At 41.1% G+C, this 23022-nt stretch overlaps 1 protein-coding gene across 1 annotated transcript in view; it reads right to left on the reverse strand.

Annotated features, from left to right (window-relative positions):
- Positions 1–23022, reverse strand: part of LOC135100983 (uncharacterized) — a 303304-nt gene that overhangs the window by 93768 nt on the left and 186514 nt on the right. Inside the window, exon 4 of the mRNA XM_064004599.1 lies at positions 12822–12877. Coding sequence (XP_063860669.1) covers positions 12822–12877 — 56 coding nt within the window. The remainder of the gene's footprint in view (positions 1–12821; positions 12878–23022) is intronic.

The following is a 23022-nucleotide window of genomic DNA, read 5'->3' on the forward strand; positions in this document are numbered from 1 at the left end:
GCTTTGTTTCAAGTTTCATGGATCCCAATCATTCTTTTCACTTTTTGTTAGGAAAGTAAATAGGATTAAGACGTAAAGTTGGCGCATTTTTTCGACAAAGTTTGGAGCCGAGGATTTGTGGGATTTAGTGTTTGGAAAGAATTAATTTTCTTTTCATCTTTGCTCTACAGTTGCTTAGGTCATCACTGCGCTGGCATTCTTGGGTAACATTTAAGCAATAATTTCAAGCTGGTATTTATGGTGGTATTTCAAGAGGCGACGCTGAGGTAGTTTGGCCTTTTGCGGAAGTGACATGGAGAGTAGCGAGAAGGAAGATGTTGGAGATGGACAAAAGGAAAATGGAATACCAAAGAGAAAGTTTTAAGGATACAAATGAAGAAGAAAAAGATACTGAAATGATGAGTGTTAATGACAAAAAAAAAAAAAAAAAAAAAAAAACGCCAAAGACAGGAAAATGAAGTCCAGTTATCCGCTATGACAACCCCCTAAGGCGACTTAAGAAAGGATGCATTCATTGAAGCTTCTCAGCTGCTGTGAATGAATTAACTACAGTGTGAAGTGTTCAGCCAAAATATGGCAATGTTTGGCTAAAAATGGGAAAAAAATAACTTGACCGCAGGTGATTAAAACAAAGAACAATATAAAATTCAAGATGGACGCGGCTCCTTGACTTCAGAGAAACGGGCATATATAAAGTAAAAGGTCCAATGATGTTCAGTCATGATGGAAGAGAAAGTCCTTTACTACAAATGAATATGAAAAAAAATAATAATAAGTCTTGTCAAGATGTATCAGTATTTGGCTATGCTTTGTTACAAATAAAAATAAAAACAGAAAAAAAGATACAGAGAATACACTTTGTCTTTAATGAACGGAAAAAGCAGGTGAAGACTTTCGCTATAATCTCTCCACATCAGCTTTTGTCTGCAAAAATAAATGAATAAATAAATAAATAAATAAAACCTATACTACAAGTCTCCTACAAAGAGAAGTAATAAATACTAACGGAAAATTTACTACTAGCGAAGCATAATTTTCCACCTTGAAACTTAAGACTAGCGTTCCTTAAGATGACACACGTGCGCTACACACAAAGGTGATTACTAAACTTTTCAGCCATTTGTTTCTCTTGTTAACTCACTCAGTTAATAAACTAAAAAGATGAAGTTTATAAAGAATCTGGTGTGAAGTCTGCACTTAGAAACTTCATTAGAGAGGTGACATAAGAAAGGTAACACGTGTTGCTGTCACCACCACGCTTCTCATCCTTCAGCATGATCTCTCTCTCTCTCTCTCTCTCTCTCTCTCTCTCTCTCTCTCTCTCTCTCTCTCTCTCTCTCTCTCTCTCTCTCACACACATACACATGATAGATGATGGTAGTAGTACTAGAAGTAGAACTAGAAGTAGTAGTAGTAGTAGTAGTAGTAGTAGTAGTAGTAGTAGTAGTAGTAGTAGTAGTAGTAGTAGTAGTAGTAGTAGTAGTAGTAGCAGCAGCAGCAGTAGTAGTAGTAGTAGAACTAGAAGTAGTAGTAGTAGTAGTAGTAGTAGTAGTAGTAGTAGTAGTAGTAGTAGTAGTAGTAGTAGCAGTAGTAGTAGTAGTAGTAGTAGTAGTAGTAGTAGTAGTAGTAGTAGTAGTAGTAGTAGTAGTAGTAGTAGTAGTAGTAGTAGTAGTAGTAGCAGTAGTAGTAGTAGTACAGCAGCAGTAGTAGTAGCAGCAGTAGTAGTAGTAGTAGTTGTTGTTGTTGTTGTAGAAGTAGTGGTGGTATTATTATTATTATCATTATTATTATTATTAGTAATAATAATAATAATAATAATAATAATAATAATAATAATAATAATAATAATAATAATAATAATAATAATAATAAATAATAATAATTTATTATTATTATCATTATTAATATTATTAGTATAGTAATAATGATAATAAAAATAATAACTTTAATAGAGCTTCGATGGGAGAGTTCACTTAGTTTGAAATGAAATAAAGTACTTTCACATTTTATTAAACAATTACCGTATCTAATTCAAGCCTTAATTGCACCGAAATTGCTCTTTTTTTTTTATCCACTTACATTTTCCAGTTTATGGATACATTTATACATGCTGCACATTTCAACGTCTTTACCGAAAAAATAAAAAACTGTTATATACCCTTTAAAGAAACAACAGAAACAGAAACAACAATGACGACAACGACAATAAAAGAAAACACCTGTTCTTCCTGTCTTGTTATCCTCCTTTCTTGAATTACTATGGACACTCCTCAAGCAATAACTAAATATCTACTACTCTCTTGCGTCAAAGACATGAACATAAGGTGCTTTCCAAGACTACTGATAAGTGTAACCTACTCCACCCTCTCTCTCTCTCTCTCTCTCTCTCTCTCTCTCTCTCTCTCTCTCTCTCTCTCTCTCTCTCTCTCTCTCTCTCTCTCTCTCTCTCTCTCTCGCACAAAATATCTTTTTAATGATTTAAGCAACACATTATACCCAAACTAACTTTTCTTATTGAATTCGTGAAAACAATGACGTACAAAATGGCTTATGCATATTATGAGTAGGTAGAACTGGCGGAAGAAGAGAAGGATGCTGCAAGTTGTCACTTTCTCTTTCCTTATTTTTATGTTATTTGGGGAAGGCGAGGGTTCACCGAGGCCTAAATGACCCCGATTATGAAAAGGTCCAAAGACACAATGTCGTAAGTGTTTTGAAGAAGCGAAGGTGAAGAGGTGAAAGATGAGAGTACTTTGTTGGTGTAGATAATGGCGAAGTGGAGAGGAGGAGGAGGTGGAGCAGGACGAAGAGAGAGAGAGAGAGAGAGAGAGAGAGAGAGGAGAGAGAGAGAGAGAGAGAGAGAGAGAGAGAGAGAGAGAGAGAGAGAGAGAGAGAGAGAGAGAGAGAGAGAGAGAGAGAGAGAGAGAGAGAGAGAGAGAGAGAGAGAGAGAGAGAGAAAGCATGAGGATGAGGTGGAAAATACTAAGAAAAGCGAGGATACAAAAAGTTAGAGGCTGCAAAGTGGGACATCAGGAAATGTGGCAGCAAGATACCGAAACTTTCAAGAAATGAAGAGACCAAGATAAAATAAATTCATTAAATTACTTTGTTACGTTAGATGGAGGTGAGGTGGGGTGATGTGAGGTGAGGTGAGGTGAGGTAGTGAGGTGAGGTGGTGAGGTGAGGTGAGGTTGGAGAGAGAGAGAGAAACCAATATCTAACTGAAAGAAAAAAAAAGAAAAAACGTACATATACATACATATCCCTTATCTTCCCTAAACTTCCTTAAAACAGAAAGTACCTCACTTATATTTTCACCCTAATACTTTCAGCAAAAAAAAAAAAAAAAAAAAAACAGCAAAAAAGAGAACGGACCAACCCACACACAACCAGACAGACAGGCAGACTCAGCGACATTGGGGAGCCTTTGGAGTGAGCTGCTCAAGGCCTCCATCCACGTAGTTTCTGAGTCGTTTGTTGTTTGGCCAAGTTAAGCCTTTTGAGTGTGGCCGTGATGAACTTAGGAGTAATTAGGACAGACTGGCGGCCACTGTACAGCTCGGGAGAGAAAAAAAATAATGTGCCATTGCTGCTTCACGGGGCTAGGAAGGGAGTATTCATGGTCTGCTAGTGTTGGTTGTGTCTTGTCTTGTCTCTCTCTCTCTCTCTCTCTCTCTCTCTCTCTCTCTCTCTCTCTCTCTCTCTCTCTCTCTCTCTCCCCTACTTTCCCTCATTTTATTCCCATTTCAACCTTCACTTCACACCTCGTTCCTTCCTCTCACCCGTATTTCAGATCCCGGAAAGCTGAGCGAGATTAAAAATGTTAATAATATATATGCTAGCGAAATGGAGGCAGGCTGACTGACACACACACACACACACACACACACACACACACACACACACACACACACATTTCCGCCACCTGGGAAGCGTGAGATGTTCAGAGAGAAGTCTATGGGGTTTTGGCACACGCCCGGCCGAGTATGAATTACATATCGGCGAACTTAGGATTTCTGAGCGATTCTGAGACCCATTTGAGCATAGCAATATTTCAGGAGGAGGAGGAGGAGGAGGAGGAGGAGGAGGAGGAGGAGGAGGAGGAGGAGGAGGAGGAGAAGGAGGACGAGGACGAGGAGGAGGAGGAGGAGGTGGAGGTGGAGGAGGAGGAGGAGGAGGAGGAGGAGGAGGAGGAGGAGGAGGAGGAGGAGGAGGAGGAGGAGGAGGAGGAGGAGGAGGAGGAGGAGGAGGAGGAGGAGGAAAAGAGACAGCTGATGACATCGAGAATTCAGTGCAGGAGGTCGAAGATTCCAAGGAGGTTGCGAGTTTGCACTCCTTGGGCACCTTTTACCTCTCTCTCTCTCTCTCTCTCTCTCTCTCTCTCTCTCTCTCTCTCTCTCTCTCTCTCTCTCTCTCTCTCTCTCTCTCTCTCTCTCTCTTTTGCTATATTTCATTCCTGCCACTTTCCCTAACCATCCCCTTCCTCCCCCTCACCTTTCCTCTTTTATCAAATACAATTACTTACTTTTATATTTAATTGTCGTCTATATTTTACGCCTCGCACTCTTTCATCACTTTGAGCGGCCGGCAGGCAGGTAAGAAGCGGCAATTCGTTACGACCAAAATACAACACCACTTATTCTTCCTCGTATGAGAAAAAAAAAAAAAAAAAAAAAGGAAAGCAGAAGGTCCTTTCGCTTCGCTCGCAGGCTGAAGGCGATAATCTCACGTATTAAATCACAGCAAGACTTAATTAATGGCACAAGTCCGGGATACCTGTTGTTATCCTTGACAGGAGGGGCTGCAGGAACACGTCTCTGCTCGCTCCCTCGACATTGCCTCGGGTTTGTGTCCGGCTGGGTAGTGTGTGCGTCATGCATGCTTATCATTTCCAGACTTATTACCAACATGAATACGCGTCGTTAGTAAAACTCTGGGTGAAGGAGAAGGCTAGTAAAAGGAAAAGCTAGATCCTCTTTTGGTTCAGAAGTTTAATTCAGGGAAGAAATGTAAAGAAGTGTAATTTTTTATCAACACAATTGTGAAGCTGAGTGTGTATAATGCTCTTTCTTAGTCAAAACTCCTATGATGGTTAAGGAGTGTTGCTGGAGTAAAAATTGTTATTGTGCAGTGCAAGGAAGGAGAGAAGAGCTTCCTTCGTGTTTATAATTTCCAAAGGTATTACGTATATGAATATTACATAACGCTCTTAATAAAACACTCGTAATCCTTTGGGGTGACTGGGTGGTGAAGGACGACCAGGAGGAATAGGGAAAGGAGGAGGAGGAGGAGGAGGAGGAGGAGGAGGAGGAGGAGGAGGAGGAGGAGGAGGAGGAGGAGGGTGGAAGTGGTGAGTGTGCTGGGTACGTGTCCCAAGGCGAATAACTTAAATGTCAGGATGATCATTTATCTCACTTTGCTCAATTTAAATCTTCCGGAACAAAAAAGAAAATCAAGTCAGTAATTTTTAACGTAATTTGAGTTCATTCTTCGCACTCCACTTCTCAAGAGTCAGCAGAGTCGCTTTTATATACGAGTAACCTTACGAAACACAAGAAGTGAATGAATGACGTGGCCTAGGAGAGGAAGACAGCACAAACAGACGCCACCTCGAGAGACAACCACAAACCTCTCCACAAATCAAACAGCGCGGCTACAGAATGGAGACGAATGCAAAGAAACGATATTTAAAGTGACAAACCAAAGACTCTACAAGGCCAAAAAGTGATCAGTGCATTCTATTCCTTGTACTGTTTTCTTTATATATATATATATATATATATATATATATATATATATATATATATATATATATATATATATATATATATATATATATATATATATATATATATATATATATATATATATATATATATATCTTTTATGAGGATGATCAGCCAAGGCCACAACAACTAATGAAGAAAAGGGCGCTCTTACAATGTCAATCTCGCAAAAGCAAATCAGGAGGAGAACCGAGAGAGTCAGTCAATGTAGTGTTCGAGGTGTCTTTGAAACTCCTCTCCTCAAACAGTCCAAGTCGTACTTTGTTAATATTCAGAGCTCTGCATGAAGACATATATAAAAAGAGAGAATATAAGGGATGAAATTTGTCTTTTATACTATAAAGCAATTTGGGAGACAGTTGTACAAAAAAAAAGTGTCTAAAAAGTTGCAGATGATTGCAAAGAAAAAAAAATGTCTAGGAGAAAGAAAGAATCATTAGTTTCGGCGGTGACAAAGTTTTACATTGTTATAACCAGTCACGGTTAATCCACTCGAGAGGGACTTCCGAAAGTAGGAAAAAAAAAAAAAACTTTATAAAGAGAGAGACTCTTTACGTATGTCACAAGGAACGGTATCTTAACGACCTCACATGGATAAACAAAATACCCCAGCATTATCATAACCAGCCACGGCTAACCTAATGGTGGCACGGCCTGCTGGATGCCAAGAAAAAATAAATAAATACACCTCGCGACCAGAAAACGGATTTATATGACACGGAATGGAGTTTAAAATGAAATCGCGAGTTCCAACTATATTTTAAGCTTTATAGACCTTCGCAGCCGCACTTGGTTCCGCTCCACAGCAATAACAGGACGCGGGGCAGTAGTCAACCTCACCCCCGGATGTCCAACGCGCCTGCAAATTCGCATTCCATGTTTTCACTTATTTTTATGACATTTATAAAGGTATATGTCCTCCGGCGCGACAGCTAAAAAGAATATGTGAAGGTAAGACATGAATGCACACACAACATAGCAGTGTGTGTGTGTGTGTGTATGTGTGTGTATGTGTGTTTGTGTGTCTGTGTGTCTGTGTGTGTGTGTGTGGGTGAGGAGGTGGGTGTGTGTGAGTGAGTGAGTGAGGAGGTGGGTGTGTGTCTGCATTCACTGATCCCCTGGTTTAATCTTGTCTTATTTTTAATGTATTGTTCTATATTCACCCTAACTCAACAATACAGCAATTTAAATCTGTAAAAGAAACCGGTAATGCCGTCTTCATATATACAAAGGATGCTGAGAATATCTCAAGAGTAATACTAAGAAAAATCTCGTAAATGGAATCACTGTTAAAATATTCATATACAATGCCCCTGAACATAAGCTAATATGACACATTTTTTTGGTAGGAGTCTTCTACATGTTTGACAAATATTTTCCTTTCTGAATTTTCCTTGTTATACGATACTGAGAGAGAGAGAGAGAGAGAGAGAGAGAGAGAGAGAGAGAGAGAGAGAGAGAGAGAGAGAGAGAGAGAGAGAGAGAGAGAGAGAGAGAGAGAGAGAGAGAGAGAGAGAGAGAGAGAGAGAGAGAGAGAGAGAGAGAGAGAGAGAGAGAAAGTACAAAATGAGGTCATGGCGAGCAGACGTTAAGTATCTTACAAGAAAAATCCGTGAAAAATAAGTGGTTTGCTCTTGGTCAGAGGATCACGTCTTGCCACTTATGAGGTGGAGGAAGAGGAGGAAGGAGAGAAGTCGGAGGAGGAGGAAAAGGGAAGATATAATAAGCGAGGCCACGTATTCTCCTCTTGCCACGTGTATGTATCTAGTCGTCTGTAAAATGTCTCCTCAGTTCCTTCAACAAATACAAGCTCCAATTAACGGGACTCATTTGCTTTTCACTGCCGAAATAGAGTCGTATGTGGCGGCGTCTGGATATATTTCACATTCCTTTACTTCCTTCTCTAACTGATGAAGGATGGTGCTGTGTATGTGTGTGATAAGAAGTACTCGCGTCTAATGATGGATAAATAAATAATGTTAGAATCTTTTCACTCATAGTTCGATAAAGTGATACAGTTGTGAATTTCGCGAGGGTATGAAAAAATAAAAAAAAAGAAAATACATACATAACAAATACCTTTACTTTTAATCTTTCCAGTTCTTCTTGATTTTCGTTAAACTCTCAATATAAATGAATTCATGAGTCGAATATATAAAGTTATATTCTATTTATGGACATGGAATTCACTTGACTTGGAAACATCACTTCTTGGAATATCTATAGGTTGATCAAAGGGCACATAAGCGACTGTAAGAATTAAGAGTAAGAAGAAAGAGGATTGACACTAAATTCCAACTTAACACTCACACAAAATGAACCTCATAATTATGCTCCTTGTGTGAAAGATTAACAGCTGGTCCTGATTGCCCACACCAACAAACACACCACACCTCCACTGCCTCCATTCTAATATAAATAACCACAAAACCAAGAAATCTATTTATTATGTCCCAATGAATACACTTATTTCCTCCAATACTCTCTAATGTCCTCCTCACGTGTTCTTCCTCCAACAACCGTCATTTTTTTTTATTGTTGTTTCTCATATTTTCACGACCTGCCTCCTAATAATAATAAAAATAACCCGAAAGCGGACAATTTAAAATGTTCTCTAAATACATCTGTTTTCTCCTACCTTCTCTTGTGTTCTCGCTCTTTTTTCCCCTTACACCCATTACCTTTTCGTTGCTGCTTTCCCACGCTCCACTAACCGTCTCATAATAATAATAATAATTATAATAATAATAACAATAATAATAATAATAATAATAATAATAACAATAACTAGAAAACAAAGAATTTACACGGTCCACTCAGTGCGTCCGTTTCCTCCAATGCTCTCTCCTGTTCTCCTCACGTCCTCATCCTCTTACACCCATTACTTTTTTGTTGTTGCTTTCCCATCCCAGTTGTAGGAAAATATGTTCGCACTCATCTCTTTTATTACCTCTGCCCCGAGTGATCTGAAGTGATCTGCAAACTAACTTGACAGCTGTAAATTTTATTGCTCCCATACGAGGCGCGCGGGACACAAAGAGGAGCTTCAAAACTCTCCATTCCATATATATTTTTTACATTGTTAGCCATCTGTCTGTTTGCCTGTGTGTCTATGTGTCTGTATGTATTTTATCTTTGTCTTTGTCTGTATATGAATGTGTGTGTGTGTGTGTGTGTGTGTGTGTGTGTGTGTGTGTGTGTGTGTGTGTGTGTGTGTGTGTGTGTGTGTGTGTGTGTGTGTGTGTGTGTGTGTGTGTGTGTGTGTGTGTGTGTGTGTGTGCCTACTTGCCTTCCTGCCTGTTTGGCTGTATATATCTATGTATGTATGCATGCATGCATGTATGTATGTATGTGTGTGGATGCTTGGCTGTCTGTCTGTCTACCTGTCTGTTAATTAACCTCCCATGCCCCCTCCCCTTCTCTCTCTCTCTCTCTCTCTCTCTCTCTCTCTCTCTCTCTCTCTCTCTCTCTCTCTCTCTCTCTCTCTCTCTCTCTCTCTCTCTCTCTACTGCTGAAACATTTATGATCAAAGAAGTATCAATAAACACACACACACACACACACACACACACACACACACACACACACACACATTAGCAGCCCACTGAACAGAAATGACTAATGCAATTGATCAGGCAGCTTCTCCAATATTAATAACCTGGTGCAACACAATTACTACAAATCATCATATTGTTGTTGGTTATTATTATTGTGCACACACACACACACACACACACACACACACACTACCATACTATATAGCTGGATTAGTATGAAAGTATATGATGGGGTTGATGTAATACTTGGTAGAATGTACACTTCACAAAGTAATTATGATACGAGTTTGGGTACAATAATCATAATTGTACTTTCTTTAAAAGCTCTTTATTCAAAGTAGAAATTTAAAAAAAATCAATATCTTTTTCAATTCCCTGTAAAAAAATAAATATTTAGAATTTGTATCAGAGAAAATTACTAAATTGCTCTCTATGCGATTATGCATTGACGTTATAAAGGTAAAGTATTATGACCCATATTACATAACAACCCATTCCCCGAAGAACTTCATCGTGCATAAAATTGTACTCAGAAATTGCAGTATTTTTTTCCGAAATTCATGAACACTATTATTTTTTTGCAGATTACAAGCAGAAGGGAAAAATGTTTTACTTAATCTCTAATGTCACGAGTTTTCTAACAAAGCTTTCACTCGAATACAAAGTGTGTCTTAATGCGGAAACATAACGCATTAACTTAAATAATGACTTTTTTCGTGTAACAATGCAAGAAATTATCAAGGACACCAGGAAGGGCAACCATAAAAAGTTAACAAGAACGAAAGAAAAAAAAACAATGGAAAATAGAGATATTAATAAAAGATAATACCACAAATCATGAAAACAAGTAACATTAGAAAAGATAACAGCAACATTACCTCAGTATTCCCGCCACACGCTGCCCTCCACGCCATCTCTTCCGCGCCTCTGGTAACGTTGCCGCAGCCATCCAGGGAAGCATTGTCATAAATCTCCAGCCTTTATTCAAATTATAATGGCTCTCAAACTCTGACTTTTAACATTTATCCTCATGATTTAACTCTTACACTTAACTTTGGTCGCTCAAATGACGTCTTTTTTCATCCGAGGTCAGGTTTCTCTTCTGCCTTTACACTTTTGTTTAAAAATGACTAAAATATTTAACGGTATTCTCCTCCACCTCATAGTGACGCAATAACGTTTCCTAGTAATGCCTGGAAAAATGTATATGATATAATATCTTGTGAATTAAAAGGTAAAGCTTTGCATAAACGCAGTCATGCCCCTAAGCGGTCGTCTTTAGGTTTATGAGTCAGCCACTTCATAGCGTGAGACACTGGTTAACATTTCAGTCGTAAAGGAGCACGAGTTGGGAAAAGTGCGTGGCTGAAGCAGAGGATAAGAAGGAACACTTACTCGTATTAAATGTCACGTAACAAACTACTGGAATCGCGTGGGATTTTATAACAAGCGGTCTGCAGTGACATGTGAAATGGAACACGATAAACACGGTGTTCCAAGAAACTCGTGCGATTTATAGATGAATTATCCAGCCACAAATAAAACTAACTTACGGAGGTGGTTTTTAAATTTTAATATTTTTTTTTTGAGTTACTGACTATAAACGTTTCCTTAGGCTGTAATAAAATCTCCGGGGTGGAAGTGAACTTTTACTTATGCGGTTTGCCAAGCACTTCACAGAATTATGATATATCACTGATATTGCCGTTATTTTCTTTTTCGTTTCTACATCAAACATGTCTCTGCTCACGCGTCGATATATATGTATGTATGCATGCCTGTGTGTGTTATACATGCCCAATTTATGACTAAATTCGAGTATATTTTTAATGGATAAAACCAAATTGGTAAAATAATCTTTCAGAATAAAGAAGGCTATATTTGGAATACTCAGTAAAGTAAAAATACACAGGTACACCCACAAATATGGAAAAACAGCGCGTGTATGAAATCTTACACTCACTTGCTTCTTAAAAATAATGAATAAAAAAATAGTGAAAATTTGTACAAAAAAATTATACACTGATTAAATTGACTGAATATCACCTGGCAGGAAAAATAATTATGTTCATATGCAGCAGGAAAAAATACTAAATGGTAGTCTCACACCATCTAAAATAATGGATAAAATAACAAATCAAAACAGAACAAAATGAGAAATCACACAAGAAACCATGAAAACTAAAACACGACGTGAACAGTTCCCCGCAGCGTGGTATACAAAGGAAAATCAAATGACGCTCGCTAACAAGAGAAACACTAATGGTGAGTAGCGCGTGGCGGCAGCGGGGAGGGAAGGGAAGACGCGGTGACGAGGCTGCATTAAGAGATAATACGTGTCACCAAGAAGCTGCCAGCCACGTCTCTTGTTCTTAGTCCTTCACGACCCTATATTCTCTCTCTCTCTCTCTCTCTCTCTCTCTCTCTCTCTCTCTCTCTCTCTCTCTCTCTCTCTCTCTCTCTCTCTCTACTCCTTTCTATCCCTATCTCTCTCCTCCTTTCCTCGCTGCCTCCTTCCCTGCCCCCTCCTACCCTTGCTCCATTAGTGTCGTGGGTTATCTCTCAAGACACTCTCAACCCTCTTAATTGTCTCTCCATCAATGTAAGCTGAGGAGTCCACCTGGCTGGCGCTGCGACCCTCCATGCCCCCCTCTCCTTCCTACCTCCTTCTTCACACACTCACACACACACACACACAGAGAGACACAGACACGCGCACACTTTCCTGTCCCAAATACCGGGTAGCGAAATATCATTATGTACAAAACGTTTCTGCGCCCCGTTGACGCGCATCGATTTATCTATCTATGCATTATTACTTTCTAATCAATAACACAACCGGGCTAGCGGATGGATGGAAAGGCTCGCCGAAAGGGAAGGAAAGGGAAGGGAAGGGAAGGGAAGGGATAGGAAGGCAAGGCTGGAAGGGGAACATACGAGCGGGAAAGATCTGAACGAACATCGACAACTCGCCTAACTTAAACCTCCCGCACTCCAAATGGGTCGAATTACCGTTAGCAAAGGCATGTCACCCATCTGGATAATGACTCAATTCCCGTCACAATAGTAGATAGGGATGTGTAGGGGATTACATGACGGGGGAAATGGTAGCAAAGGGAGGTTTGGGAGGAAATACACGTTGGGGTGAGAGAAGATTAGCCCTTGCTTAATAGCTGCGGGGGAAGCAAGAGCTGGGTGCGTGTGTGTGTGTGTTGTGTGTGTGTGTGTGTGTATGGTGGGGAGCTGATGAAAGTACAGGAGGAGTAAGGGGATGATGGAGAAAAGAATAATTAAACAGTTGAGTTGATAATAGGCGATAGTTCGGTGGGTGAGAGGAGTGGCGTGGAAAATTGCGTAGGAGTGAGGGCAGGGAGGGAACCGGCGGAGTGCGAAATGTGATTCTAGGGAGAGTACAGAAAAAAAGGAGGACATGGAGAGTAGAGGGAAAAAAATACCAAAACGAGGTAAACAAACTGACCTTCAAACCTCCTGGTGCTCGTAAACCTGTCCGCTTAACTCCGTCTTTGAAACACTCTGTTGAAGAGAAAAAATAGGACCTATATTTGTAATAAAAAAAATGTGAATGGGATTTTTAATAAACTTTTATAAATTGGCAGCCACAAACACCCTCATTAATCAAAGAAAATAGTTCTAATAAATGTTTTTTTTTTCCTCGGCTGCGTCAACCTCGTCACGAAAAAAAGAAAAAAATACATATATAAACGATTAAATATTAGACCCCCTTTTACAAGGTATTCATTCATAATTCATTATTGATATCACTAGCACCATCACAACCACCATCACCACCACCACCACCATCACCAGAGCAATTCCACTACACTATATAACAAAGCTATATTTAACCATTTCAAGATGAAAGCTTGAAAGCAATGACGAAAATAATACGACCACATAAAGTCCTGCCAATAACCATGACAGATGACTAGTATGATGACGACCAGGTACTGCTCTTAATAGCTTGTTACACCAGAGACCAGCCGGTGCATATCCATCACGGCCGGCAGATCACGTGTCGCCTCACCTTACCTTGACCTTTCATAATTATGGTACGAAAGAACACACTGATAATATCACGGGTATTGACACAAAACAATCCAATCATGACAGCCACTCCACCCCAGCTGAGTGATACCAACTACACAGACACGCTGAATGCATCAAAGATATACAGGGGAACAGCGCAATGCCACGCAAACAAACGTAAGGCATGACAGCCCCGCCATCCCTGTAACACTGAATGACAGCGAGTATATTTAGACAGCAACCAGGGAGTATTGCTCACCACCACCTGTCAGTTATCCATCATTCGTAAATAGATGTCAATATCGGGTCGGTGACGAGTCCACTATCGACTGGATATGATAAAGTAAACATGAGTAATACGGAAGGACTCGAGTGATATCATCATTCTAGAGACGAGGCTCGTAAATGTTGGATGAAGCGGTTCCAGGCATGACGTGAAAGGGAAGATACCTACGTGCACGCCGCCATCCGGTCATGAAATTGTAATAGTTCTGCATCAGTGCTTCTGTTTCGCAGGATATAGTGTAGCTAGATGAATGCAAAAGGAGATACAGTTGAGGTTCTTTACGTTTTCTTGGTATGGCAAGTTAATTATTGTTGTTTTCTTACGTATAACTTTTTTCCAAGTATGTATGTATTTTTTTTACTATCTTTCTGCACATACTCCGTACGTCTTTTTCGTTAATGTTTCACTTCTTCCACTTCTATTTTCTTTAATTTTCATCTATATTCCTTCTAAATATTCGGCTTTTCATCCTCTTTTCTTTGTTTTTACACACATTTCAGTACTTAACTCCCTTCTCTTTCCTTCACTTCTATACCCTACTTTCACCTATTTCTGTACTACGCTCATTATTACCACATAGAAAATACCGCCTAAACATCTTAATTAGTACTCGCCCCAAACCTGTTCTCGAGTACTGGATCTAAAGATAAAACCAACATTACACAGCAACGCGGGAGCCATGAAAACAGCACAAGAAGACAACTACGTACCTTCTCCAGCTGCAATGAACTCAACGGATATGGAGACCAATATTTCATCATCCAAGTACGTATTCACCACACACACCCACCCACACACACACACGCGAGAGAGAGAGAGAGAGAGAGAGAGAGAGAGAGAGAGAGAGAGAGAGAGAGAGAGAGAGAGAGAGAGAGAGAGAGAGAGAGAGAGAGAGAGAGAGAGAGAGAGAGAGAGAGAGAGAGAGAGAATCAATACACCATAACAACACGCACACATGTATAAGAAAAAAACAAAACAACCAATAAAACGATAAAAAGAAAATACTCGTACATAAAAAAAAAAAAACACGTTAACAATTACGAAGTTAGGAAAGAGATTTTCGCGATATAAAAAAAATAAATAAATAGATAAATAAATAGGCGACCTCCTTCGTGTAATATTTCTCGTTAATTTACTGCAGCAGGGTTAAGGGTTTACTAGAGCCATCACATCAGCGGGCAGAGGGGCGGAAAGGGGCGAGGGCAGAGCGGCAGCGTTGTAGGTAATTATTATATGTGATGAGGAGTCCCTTACATCACTAACAGGACTCGTAGCATGAGAAAAGTTACCCTAGTGAATAATTTACTTGCTTGCTCTCTCTCTCTCTCTCTCTCTCTCTCTCTCTCTCTCTCTCTCTCTCTCTCTCTCTCTCTCTCTCTCTCTCTCTCTCACGCACATTCATACATCACACTCATTTTTTTTCTACTTTACTTCGCTCCCTCACACTATAATTTTCCTCCTTCTCTTATCATTTTTCGAGACAGTACTTCTTACTCCGCCGCACCATATGACGCCACTCCAGTCCGAGAGTTGACGTCTAACCTGACTCTGTTAATTAACTGCCGTCCTATATGGAGTTAATTGCTAGGTGAGGGTCTGGGAAGGAAGGAAGGAAGGAAGAAAGGAAGGGGGAGGTTACCAAAGGGAGTACGTATGGTAGCAGAAGGTAGAGGAAGGAGACAGGTGCAGGAAGGAATGGATGGAGGTGTAGGGGGTGAGATGTCTTTCAAAGCGGTGAGAGGCTGACAAGTGACTCGTTAAGATATGTGTGTGTGTGTGTGTGTGTGTGTGTGTGTGTGTGTGTGTGTGTGTGTGTGTGTGTGTGTGTGTGTGTGTGTGTGTGTGTGTGTGTGTGTGTGTGTGTGTGTCACCGTTAAATAACCAACTAAATAATTTTCACAAATAAAATAACTAAAGTAACAATAGAGAAACATGTATGAAAACTCATTGTTCTCCAAATAATGCGCAGAGTAACCATATACTTTTAAAGACAATGTGGTGCAAGATAATACGATAAGGATTTAAAATAACTAGTACGTACAACGAATACGAGTGTATATATATATATATATATATATATATATATATATATATATATATATATATATATATATATATATATATATATATATATATATATATATTCCATTTTAGAGAATTCTGCTACAAGAATAACTTCTGCTAAAAGAGAATCTATATATACAAAACTTTTTACACTATTCAACTGCATTCATTTTAATAACTACACATCCGAGAAAAAAGACAAAATTAACCTCTTGTTCACTACTTTGCTTGTATGACCGTAGATACAATTTCTTACAGTGGTGCGAATGTTAAAGGGTGACCATAGCAGAAGACAATAGTGCACACCTGGACATCTCACAGGTCAGTCAGAGGAGCGGGGCGAGTCTAAGTAGGTTTGTTAGCCAGGAGAGGGATGAAGTGATGGCGAGGAAGGGACTCTGCTACAGTAGAGTGAGAAAGTCGTGTGTTGTGTTAAAGTAAATGGAACTGGTTGGAAGGTTAAGTATTTGTGATATAGGAAAGAAGGGAAGAATATTCTCTCTCTCTCTCTCTCTCTCTCTCTCTCTCTCTCTCTCTCTCTCTCTCTCTCTCTCTCTCTCTCTCTCTCTCTCTCTCGTGTATGTTATTTATTTATTTATTTATTTATTTTCTTTTGGGGGGAAATAGAAGTAACGCGCCCGCTGCGGTGCCCATAGAGTCCCTTGCTACCTCCCTAATACAGTATTCTCTCTATTCCCATCAGCCCCTCACCACAGCTCACTCTGTCAACGGTAACTTCAAAGCACTTGCCGAGAGAACAGACACACAACAACAACTACTATTCCCAAAGCCCACTATACCTACACCACCCTTCCTCCACCCCTCCCTCCCTTCAAATCCACAACCACCACGAACTTCAAAGCCAAACCAGGGCAGCCCTTTCCCCTCTCCGTCCTCGTCCTCGTCACCGTTCTCCGCCCCTGTACAGGTTCTCATCTCATCTGTCACTAACAACAGTCCCGAGGGAGCAGTTTCAAAGACCCTGTGGAAGGCTCAACGCAGCTCTGCAGAAACAAACACCCCGGATATTCCTTTCTTTGTAGACTCAGAAGCGCCATGGGTCTGCCCTGGCTCCGCGTCTCTCAGCTCGAACGGTCCCTGCTATACCTATACTGAAGCTCGCACCTTCCCCCTCAATCTCCCGTGCCCCCACACCGCTAGGGATTCCGGACACAGACAGCGGTGGAGTCAATGCATTTACTCTACGGTTGCCTGTCGCCTGTTATCCCGAGCTTCTGGCTGACACTGAATTCTTTACTATATTTGAAGATTCATGGAGGTATAGAAGAGAGAATGCTATGAATGATAGGTACTGCGGTACACTCAATACACACACCCAACAGAGAGAGAGAGAGAGAGAGAGAGAGAGAGAGAGAGAGAGAGAGAGAGAGAGAGAGAGAGAGAGAGAGAGAGAGAGAGAGAGAGAGAGAGAGAGAGAGAGAGAGAGAGAGAGAGAGAGAGAGAGAGAGAGAGAGAGAGAGAGAGAGAGAGAGAGAGAGAGAGAGAGTATGAATCGAAAGTATAAGTGTTGCTCCTTGGCTATGATTAATTACTTCACAATAGCCCTCGGTGCCCGGCCATAAATCTCTCCCCTTCCCGCCGAGTTAAGTTGGGAGAGCAGCCGCCGCCGGTCCAGACGTCTCGCCCTTCACGCCCGAGTATTTTGTCTCGAGAAGGTCCAGTTTTATCTGCAAGTTTGATCATCAGCGAGAGATTTAGTGCGCGGCGAGTCTTGGGCGTGAGCAGCGTTTAGGGAACTCGAGGAAACTTTGGCAGAAATGTTTGTTTTGAGTTGGAGGAGGGAGAGGGAGAGGGAGGATAGAGAGGGTTGAGGGGAGCTCACTAGATCATTAGGGTTGGAGGGAAGGAGAGGGGAGAGAGGAGAGGAAATAAGAGGGAAATGTGGGTAGGAAAGTAGAGGGGAAGAAAGATCAGCTTGAACTAATGGATCGTTAGTTGACTGCAGGACGTAAAGGACATTTCATGAACTTGCTTGGGATTAAAATGATGCTCGGTGATACGCAAGTTATTCACCTGTGCTTCTCTTTTGCTACTAGTCGATACCTGTTGCGAGCTTCAACGGCTCTCTGCTATTAAATTTGTGAAGCTATATTGAACTACAAAGCCTATTGCTACTCTCTCTCTCTCTCTCTCTCTCTCTCTCTCTCTCTCTCTCTCTCTCTCTCTCTCTCTCTCTCTCTCTCTCTCTCTCTCTCTCTCTCTACTAATAAACTATCTTTTTATTTTTTTTATTATTTATTTACTTTTTTACTTATGAACATATCCAATAATGTGTATCCATAAAGGTCGCTAAGAAATGGTGCCTGGCAAGAAGGTACAGAGGACTAGGTCAAGATAACAAATGACTCAGGAAAAGAGGAAGAAGAGCAAATAGAACAAAATTTCCGTGACTTCAACCTTCACACACCATAGCATGTGTAATGACCCCCAACTGGAGTGACTTCTGAAAAGCTGGGGTCACTGCAACTAGGTACGTACACCGCGTCAAAGGATAACCATCACCGACAACAATGTGTGGATAGATATTTCTTCGTACTTCCTCCATTTCCCTCTCCACATCCCAGCTCTCTCAGTCAGTCATTCCAGCAAATACCCACCATACAACAAAACAATGTCCCTTCACCCCTTTGACATTCATACATACACATACACATGAAGGAAAAGACGAAATCCAGTGAAAGCTAAACGCTACAATCGCTCTTATCTACCTGCTGCCAATATAACGCATGTTTATGACCATTTAAGTGACGGGAATTCAAAGCGCCAACTCCTACCCTGGTCGTCCTCCACCTTCACCTCCACCTCCTCTTCCTCCCACCTTCCTATATATCCTATCTTCCCTCCCGGCCTCCCTCCCTCCCTCTGTCCCCTCCGCCCCTCCCTTGTGCCACTCCGCGCTCATAAAGAATCAGACTACATTGATATTAACTCCAATCTCTCCAAACACTAATATCTGTGTCACGCGTCCCAATCTACTTATGGGATCAAAGGCTTGCGTTGCTTTGTGGAGTAATGGAACGCTTTGTATAAAATATGGGAGGGAGGAAAATGTACGGTCCTTTTGGGGGACGACAGAGAGAGAGAGAGAGAGAGAGAGAGAGAGAGAGAGAGAGAGAGAGAGAGAGAGAGAGAGAGAGAGAGAGAGAGAGAGAGAGAGAGAGAGAGAGAGAGAGAGAGAGAGAGAGAGAGAGCGAGCACATGGGATGGAGCAAGGGAAGGAGGGAGGAAACGAACGCACACCCACGCTTGTCATAATCAAATATGAAAGCGGGACGGGAAATTGAAAGATATAGGGTTCATTTATTCTAGCATTTTAATCCTTAGCATTGATAATTAATAGTGCCGTGATTGATGTGCATTGCATGGAATTCTACACCCCCCAGGCCCTTCCGCCACCACCGCCGCCCGCTCACTCATTGGTCGAGAAAATGGGAGATGGATGGTGCGGGGGAGCTGGATGAGGCAGGCAGGCCGGCAGGCGGGCAGGCGGTCGAGGCTACGTACGCATGAATTACTGGAAGGACTGAGGGATTAGTGCTCCGGGCTTATGGGAAATTCACGCGAAGAGCACGATTTATGCAGCACTGTGGACTAAGGCATTAGGGGAGGATGGGGTGATGGTGACCAGAACCACCACCACCACTACTACCTTTGCCATTACTGTATCCTAACATTGTGGGGAGAAGGAAATAGATGGATAAACAAATAGACAGATGTGTGTGTGTGTGTGTGTGTGTGTGTGTGTGTGTGTGTGTGTGTGTATATATATATATATATATATATATATATATATATATATATATATATATATATATATATATATATATATATATATATATATATATATATATATATATATATATATATGAGAGAGAGAGAGAGAGAGAGAGAGAGAGAGAGAGAGAGAGAGAGAGAGAGAGAGAGAGAGAGAGAGAGAGAGAGAGAGAGAGAGAGAGAGAGAGAGAGAGAGAGAGAGAGAGAGAGAGAGAGAAACAAAGTAAAAAAAATAAAAGGCAGAAAGAAAGAGAAAGCCAGTCAGGGTTCACAACAGAAAAAAAACGCAGATAAAAAAAAGAAAAAAAAACACAGATAAAAAAAGAAAAAAAGGAAACATAATAAGACGGGCAGTAGCAGAGGGCCCTGGAGGAGGCAACGGAGCTGGTGAGACAAAGCGCTTTATTATCATGTCAATAACAAGGCGGCCCTCGACCAACGCCGCACCGCCAGAGGCCTCAGACAGCCCGCTAAGTCTCTACTAACAAGCATACCTTCGAGGCCGCCTAAGCCTGAGGGGGCCGAGTATAGAGCTGTGAGATGGATGGATGGATGGCTCGAAGAAAAGACGGCGCTGGTAAAATAGAACAGGACACGGTGATATGAGGAGCAAGTACGATTGGAAACTAAGTGGACTAGGGAGTAGAGAAATAGGGAACAATTGGAGCAAGGGAAAGGGAAAAAGGATGTTCAGAGAGGGGGAAACTGGATGATCCGCATTTGCCGCACCTCCAGGGCTGCCTTTAGAATTGTTGTCTTTGTAGGACTGTGTCCAGCTCGTGGTCTTGTGAATGTGGGCAGTGGTGGTGGTAGTTCGTGTGTGTGTGTGTGTGTGTGTGTGTGTGTGTGTGTGTGTGTGTGTGTGTGTGTGTGTGTGTGTGTGTGTGTGTGTGTGTGTGTGTGTGTGTGTGTGTGTGAGAGAGAGAGAGAGAGAGAGAGAGAGAGAGAGAGAGAGAGAGAGAGAGAGAGAGAGAGAGAGAGAGAGAGAGAGAGAGAGAGAGAGAGAGAGAGAGAGAGAGAGAGAGAGAGAGAGAGAGAGAGAGAGAGAGAGAGAGTTATAGTTAGTATACATATACATACGAGTACAAAAACCAACATACAACACACACACACACACACACACACACACACACACACACACACACACACACCTCACAAACCCACACAATGAGACCAAGAAAAGGAAGTACAGGAACACAACACGAAGAACAGACACCCGTGGACAATCCCTCTGTACCCGCTGCTTCATGTAACCAGAATCCCTGTCACCTGAAGGCGTGACAGCGGCGGCACAGTTACAAAGCCTCGCACATTCTAAACTCGCGATAAAACAAACCATGGGGGCTCCGCACACCAGCCATCTCGCGGCGGGAACGACAGCGGGAAATCTCTTGGGGTTTGCTGCTTTGACGGTCAATCATACACTTCACCACGAGTTCCCAGCCTTCGTTTGCATCCTGAGACGCTAAACACGAAGGAGGCAAATGGTGGAGAGACACAGAGCACCGAATCGCGTCTCAGTTGGTCTTGTGGAATGAGATGCTTAAGGGGAGGGACGCGACTCTCTCTCTCACAGGACACGGGAATAATGACCCTTTCAGTCTTCATTTCCTGAGGGAGAGTTAATTTGGAAACATTTACAACAATACTGGAGAACACAAGGCAGCTCCGAGTGTTATCATTGTACCAAGTCCCATGAGTGGTAAGCAGCCATCCATCTGACATGCAGGGAATGTCATTCACTCAAAAAAAAAAAAAAAATAATAGAAAAAGATGCAGATGAGTTTGAGTTTTATGATGCATCAAAATGGAAAGCAGAGAAATATAACGAGACTGAGAAAAGGACGGCATTTCTCATCTTTTTCCTTTTGTTTTCTAAAATAAACATTTTCTTTTCAAAGGACGTTCTATCTTCTTTAACTTCTCCTTTCGTTTTATCTTATGGACATGTGTGTGTGTGTGTGTGTGTGTGTGTGTGTGTGTGTGTGTGTGTGTGTGTGTGTGTGTGTGTGTGTGTGTGTGTGTGTGTGTGTGTGTGTGTGTGTGTGTGTGTGTGTGTGTGTGTGTGTGTGTGTTTTATCTTCTTTAACCATCACTTAATTGCTTGACATGTGTTTGTTTCACTACAAGTCTTGCGTTGCTCTGTGCCAGGAATGTGAACAAAATAAACATTCGAATGCAGAACCTTAGTTAAAACCATCCCCAGAACCATGAGAACGCCCTCGAAAATCACAACACGCACTAGAACCTGATAAGAGTAGTCGAAATAAGACACCGAGATGTTTAAGAATGCGGTCCAAAGTCGTAGCAGATGCGAGAAGATAAGTATTGGTAACCCCATCACTTCCCCTTGTGTAATTAACTCTCTTCAATGCCTTGCGACTTCTGAAACAGCCACTCGCATTCCTTCGCTCCCCTCAAGCAGTCATACTTGTTGTCCAAAAGTTTCTATCCTTTGTTTTTAGTCACATTCCGCCCTTCTCATTACATTAAGGGTTAGTGGGTATCTTAACCTCGTCCCAGTCAACTGAGCGTCCTAGAACAATACGTCTTCCTTACACCACAGACTCTCCATCACGAGAGGATTATCTAAATACTTCGGGAACTAAACTGACTAGTGTTTTAGGAATTCCTTTACTTTGTTCTTATTGGAAACACGCTTGTTGGAACTTTATCCAGATTCTTTTACAGTATTTGGTTCGTTACCTTCTCCGAAAATAAAATATTCTTGTTTTGCAACGAACTGATAAAATAAACGAGCTCTTTAATATGATGGTGATGACAACAGTACTGATGGTGATCATAGTGATGATGGTAAAGAAAAGGTAAAAAATATAGAATGAAGACAAAATTGCAAAAGGAAGAAAAAAATGCGACGAGAGTGGACGATAAAGGATAACAGACAAAGAGAATTGAAACAGACAGAACTTTAGTTAAAAAAAAGAAAAGATGGAAACTTAAACCCAAATCAACAGCAATTCTAAGTAAACACAAAAGTCAGGAAGAAGATATTTCTTAGACAAAGATATTTCTTAGACAATCCTTATTTTTCTCTCCGGGTTAGTATTATAATACATACACATATCAATATTCCTACAAAGAATAAACACTGACGCCTTATCGATGTACCAGACATATCTTCCATGCTGACTTCAACTAATTACTAATTAGTTATATAAATTACTTGGCCGAGTAAAAGATAAACATTTTTTCTGGAGGCATATGGCCACAGATAATCTTCTTCCCTCCTTTCCCTACACAATCTCCTCTCCTTTTCTTTCCTATATGCTTTCCTCCACTCCTGTCTTCGCCTTGTCCTTCTCCTTCCCATACCTCTTCACATCACTGCCTATCTCGTCCCTCTTTCCCTCCCTTCCTCCCTCCTTATCCTTTAAGGTTGGGCTGATTGATTATTGTATTAATCGTACTCTGGGAGAATGCGTGACTAAAACGCAGCGGCTGGGAGGAGGGAGGGGGGTATTGCCTT

This window comes from Scylla paramamosain, chromosome 5 (assembly GCF_035594125.1).
Source record: "Scylla paramamosain isolate STU-SP2022 chromosome 5, ASM3559412v1, whole genome shotgun sequence".
In the NCBI taxonomy this organism is placed as follows: domain Eukaryota; kingdom Metazoa; phylum Arthropoda; class Malacostraca; order Decapoda; family Portunidae; genus Scylla; species Scylla paramamosain.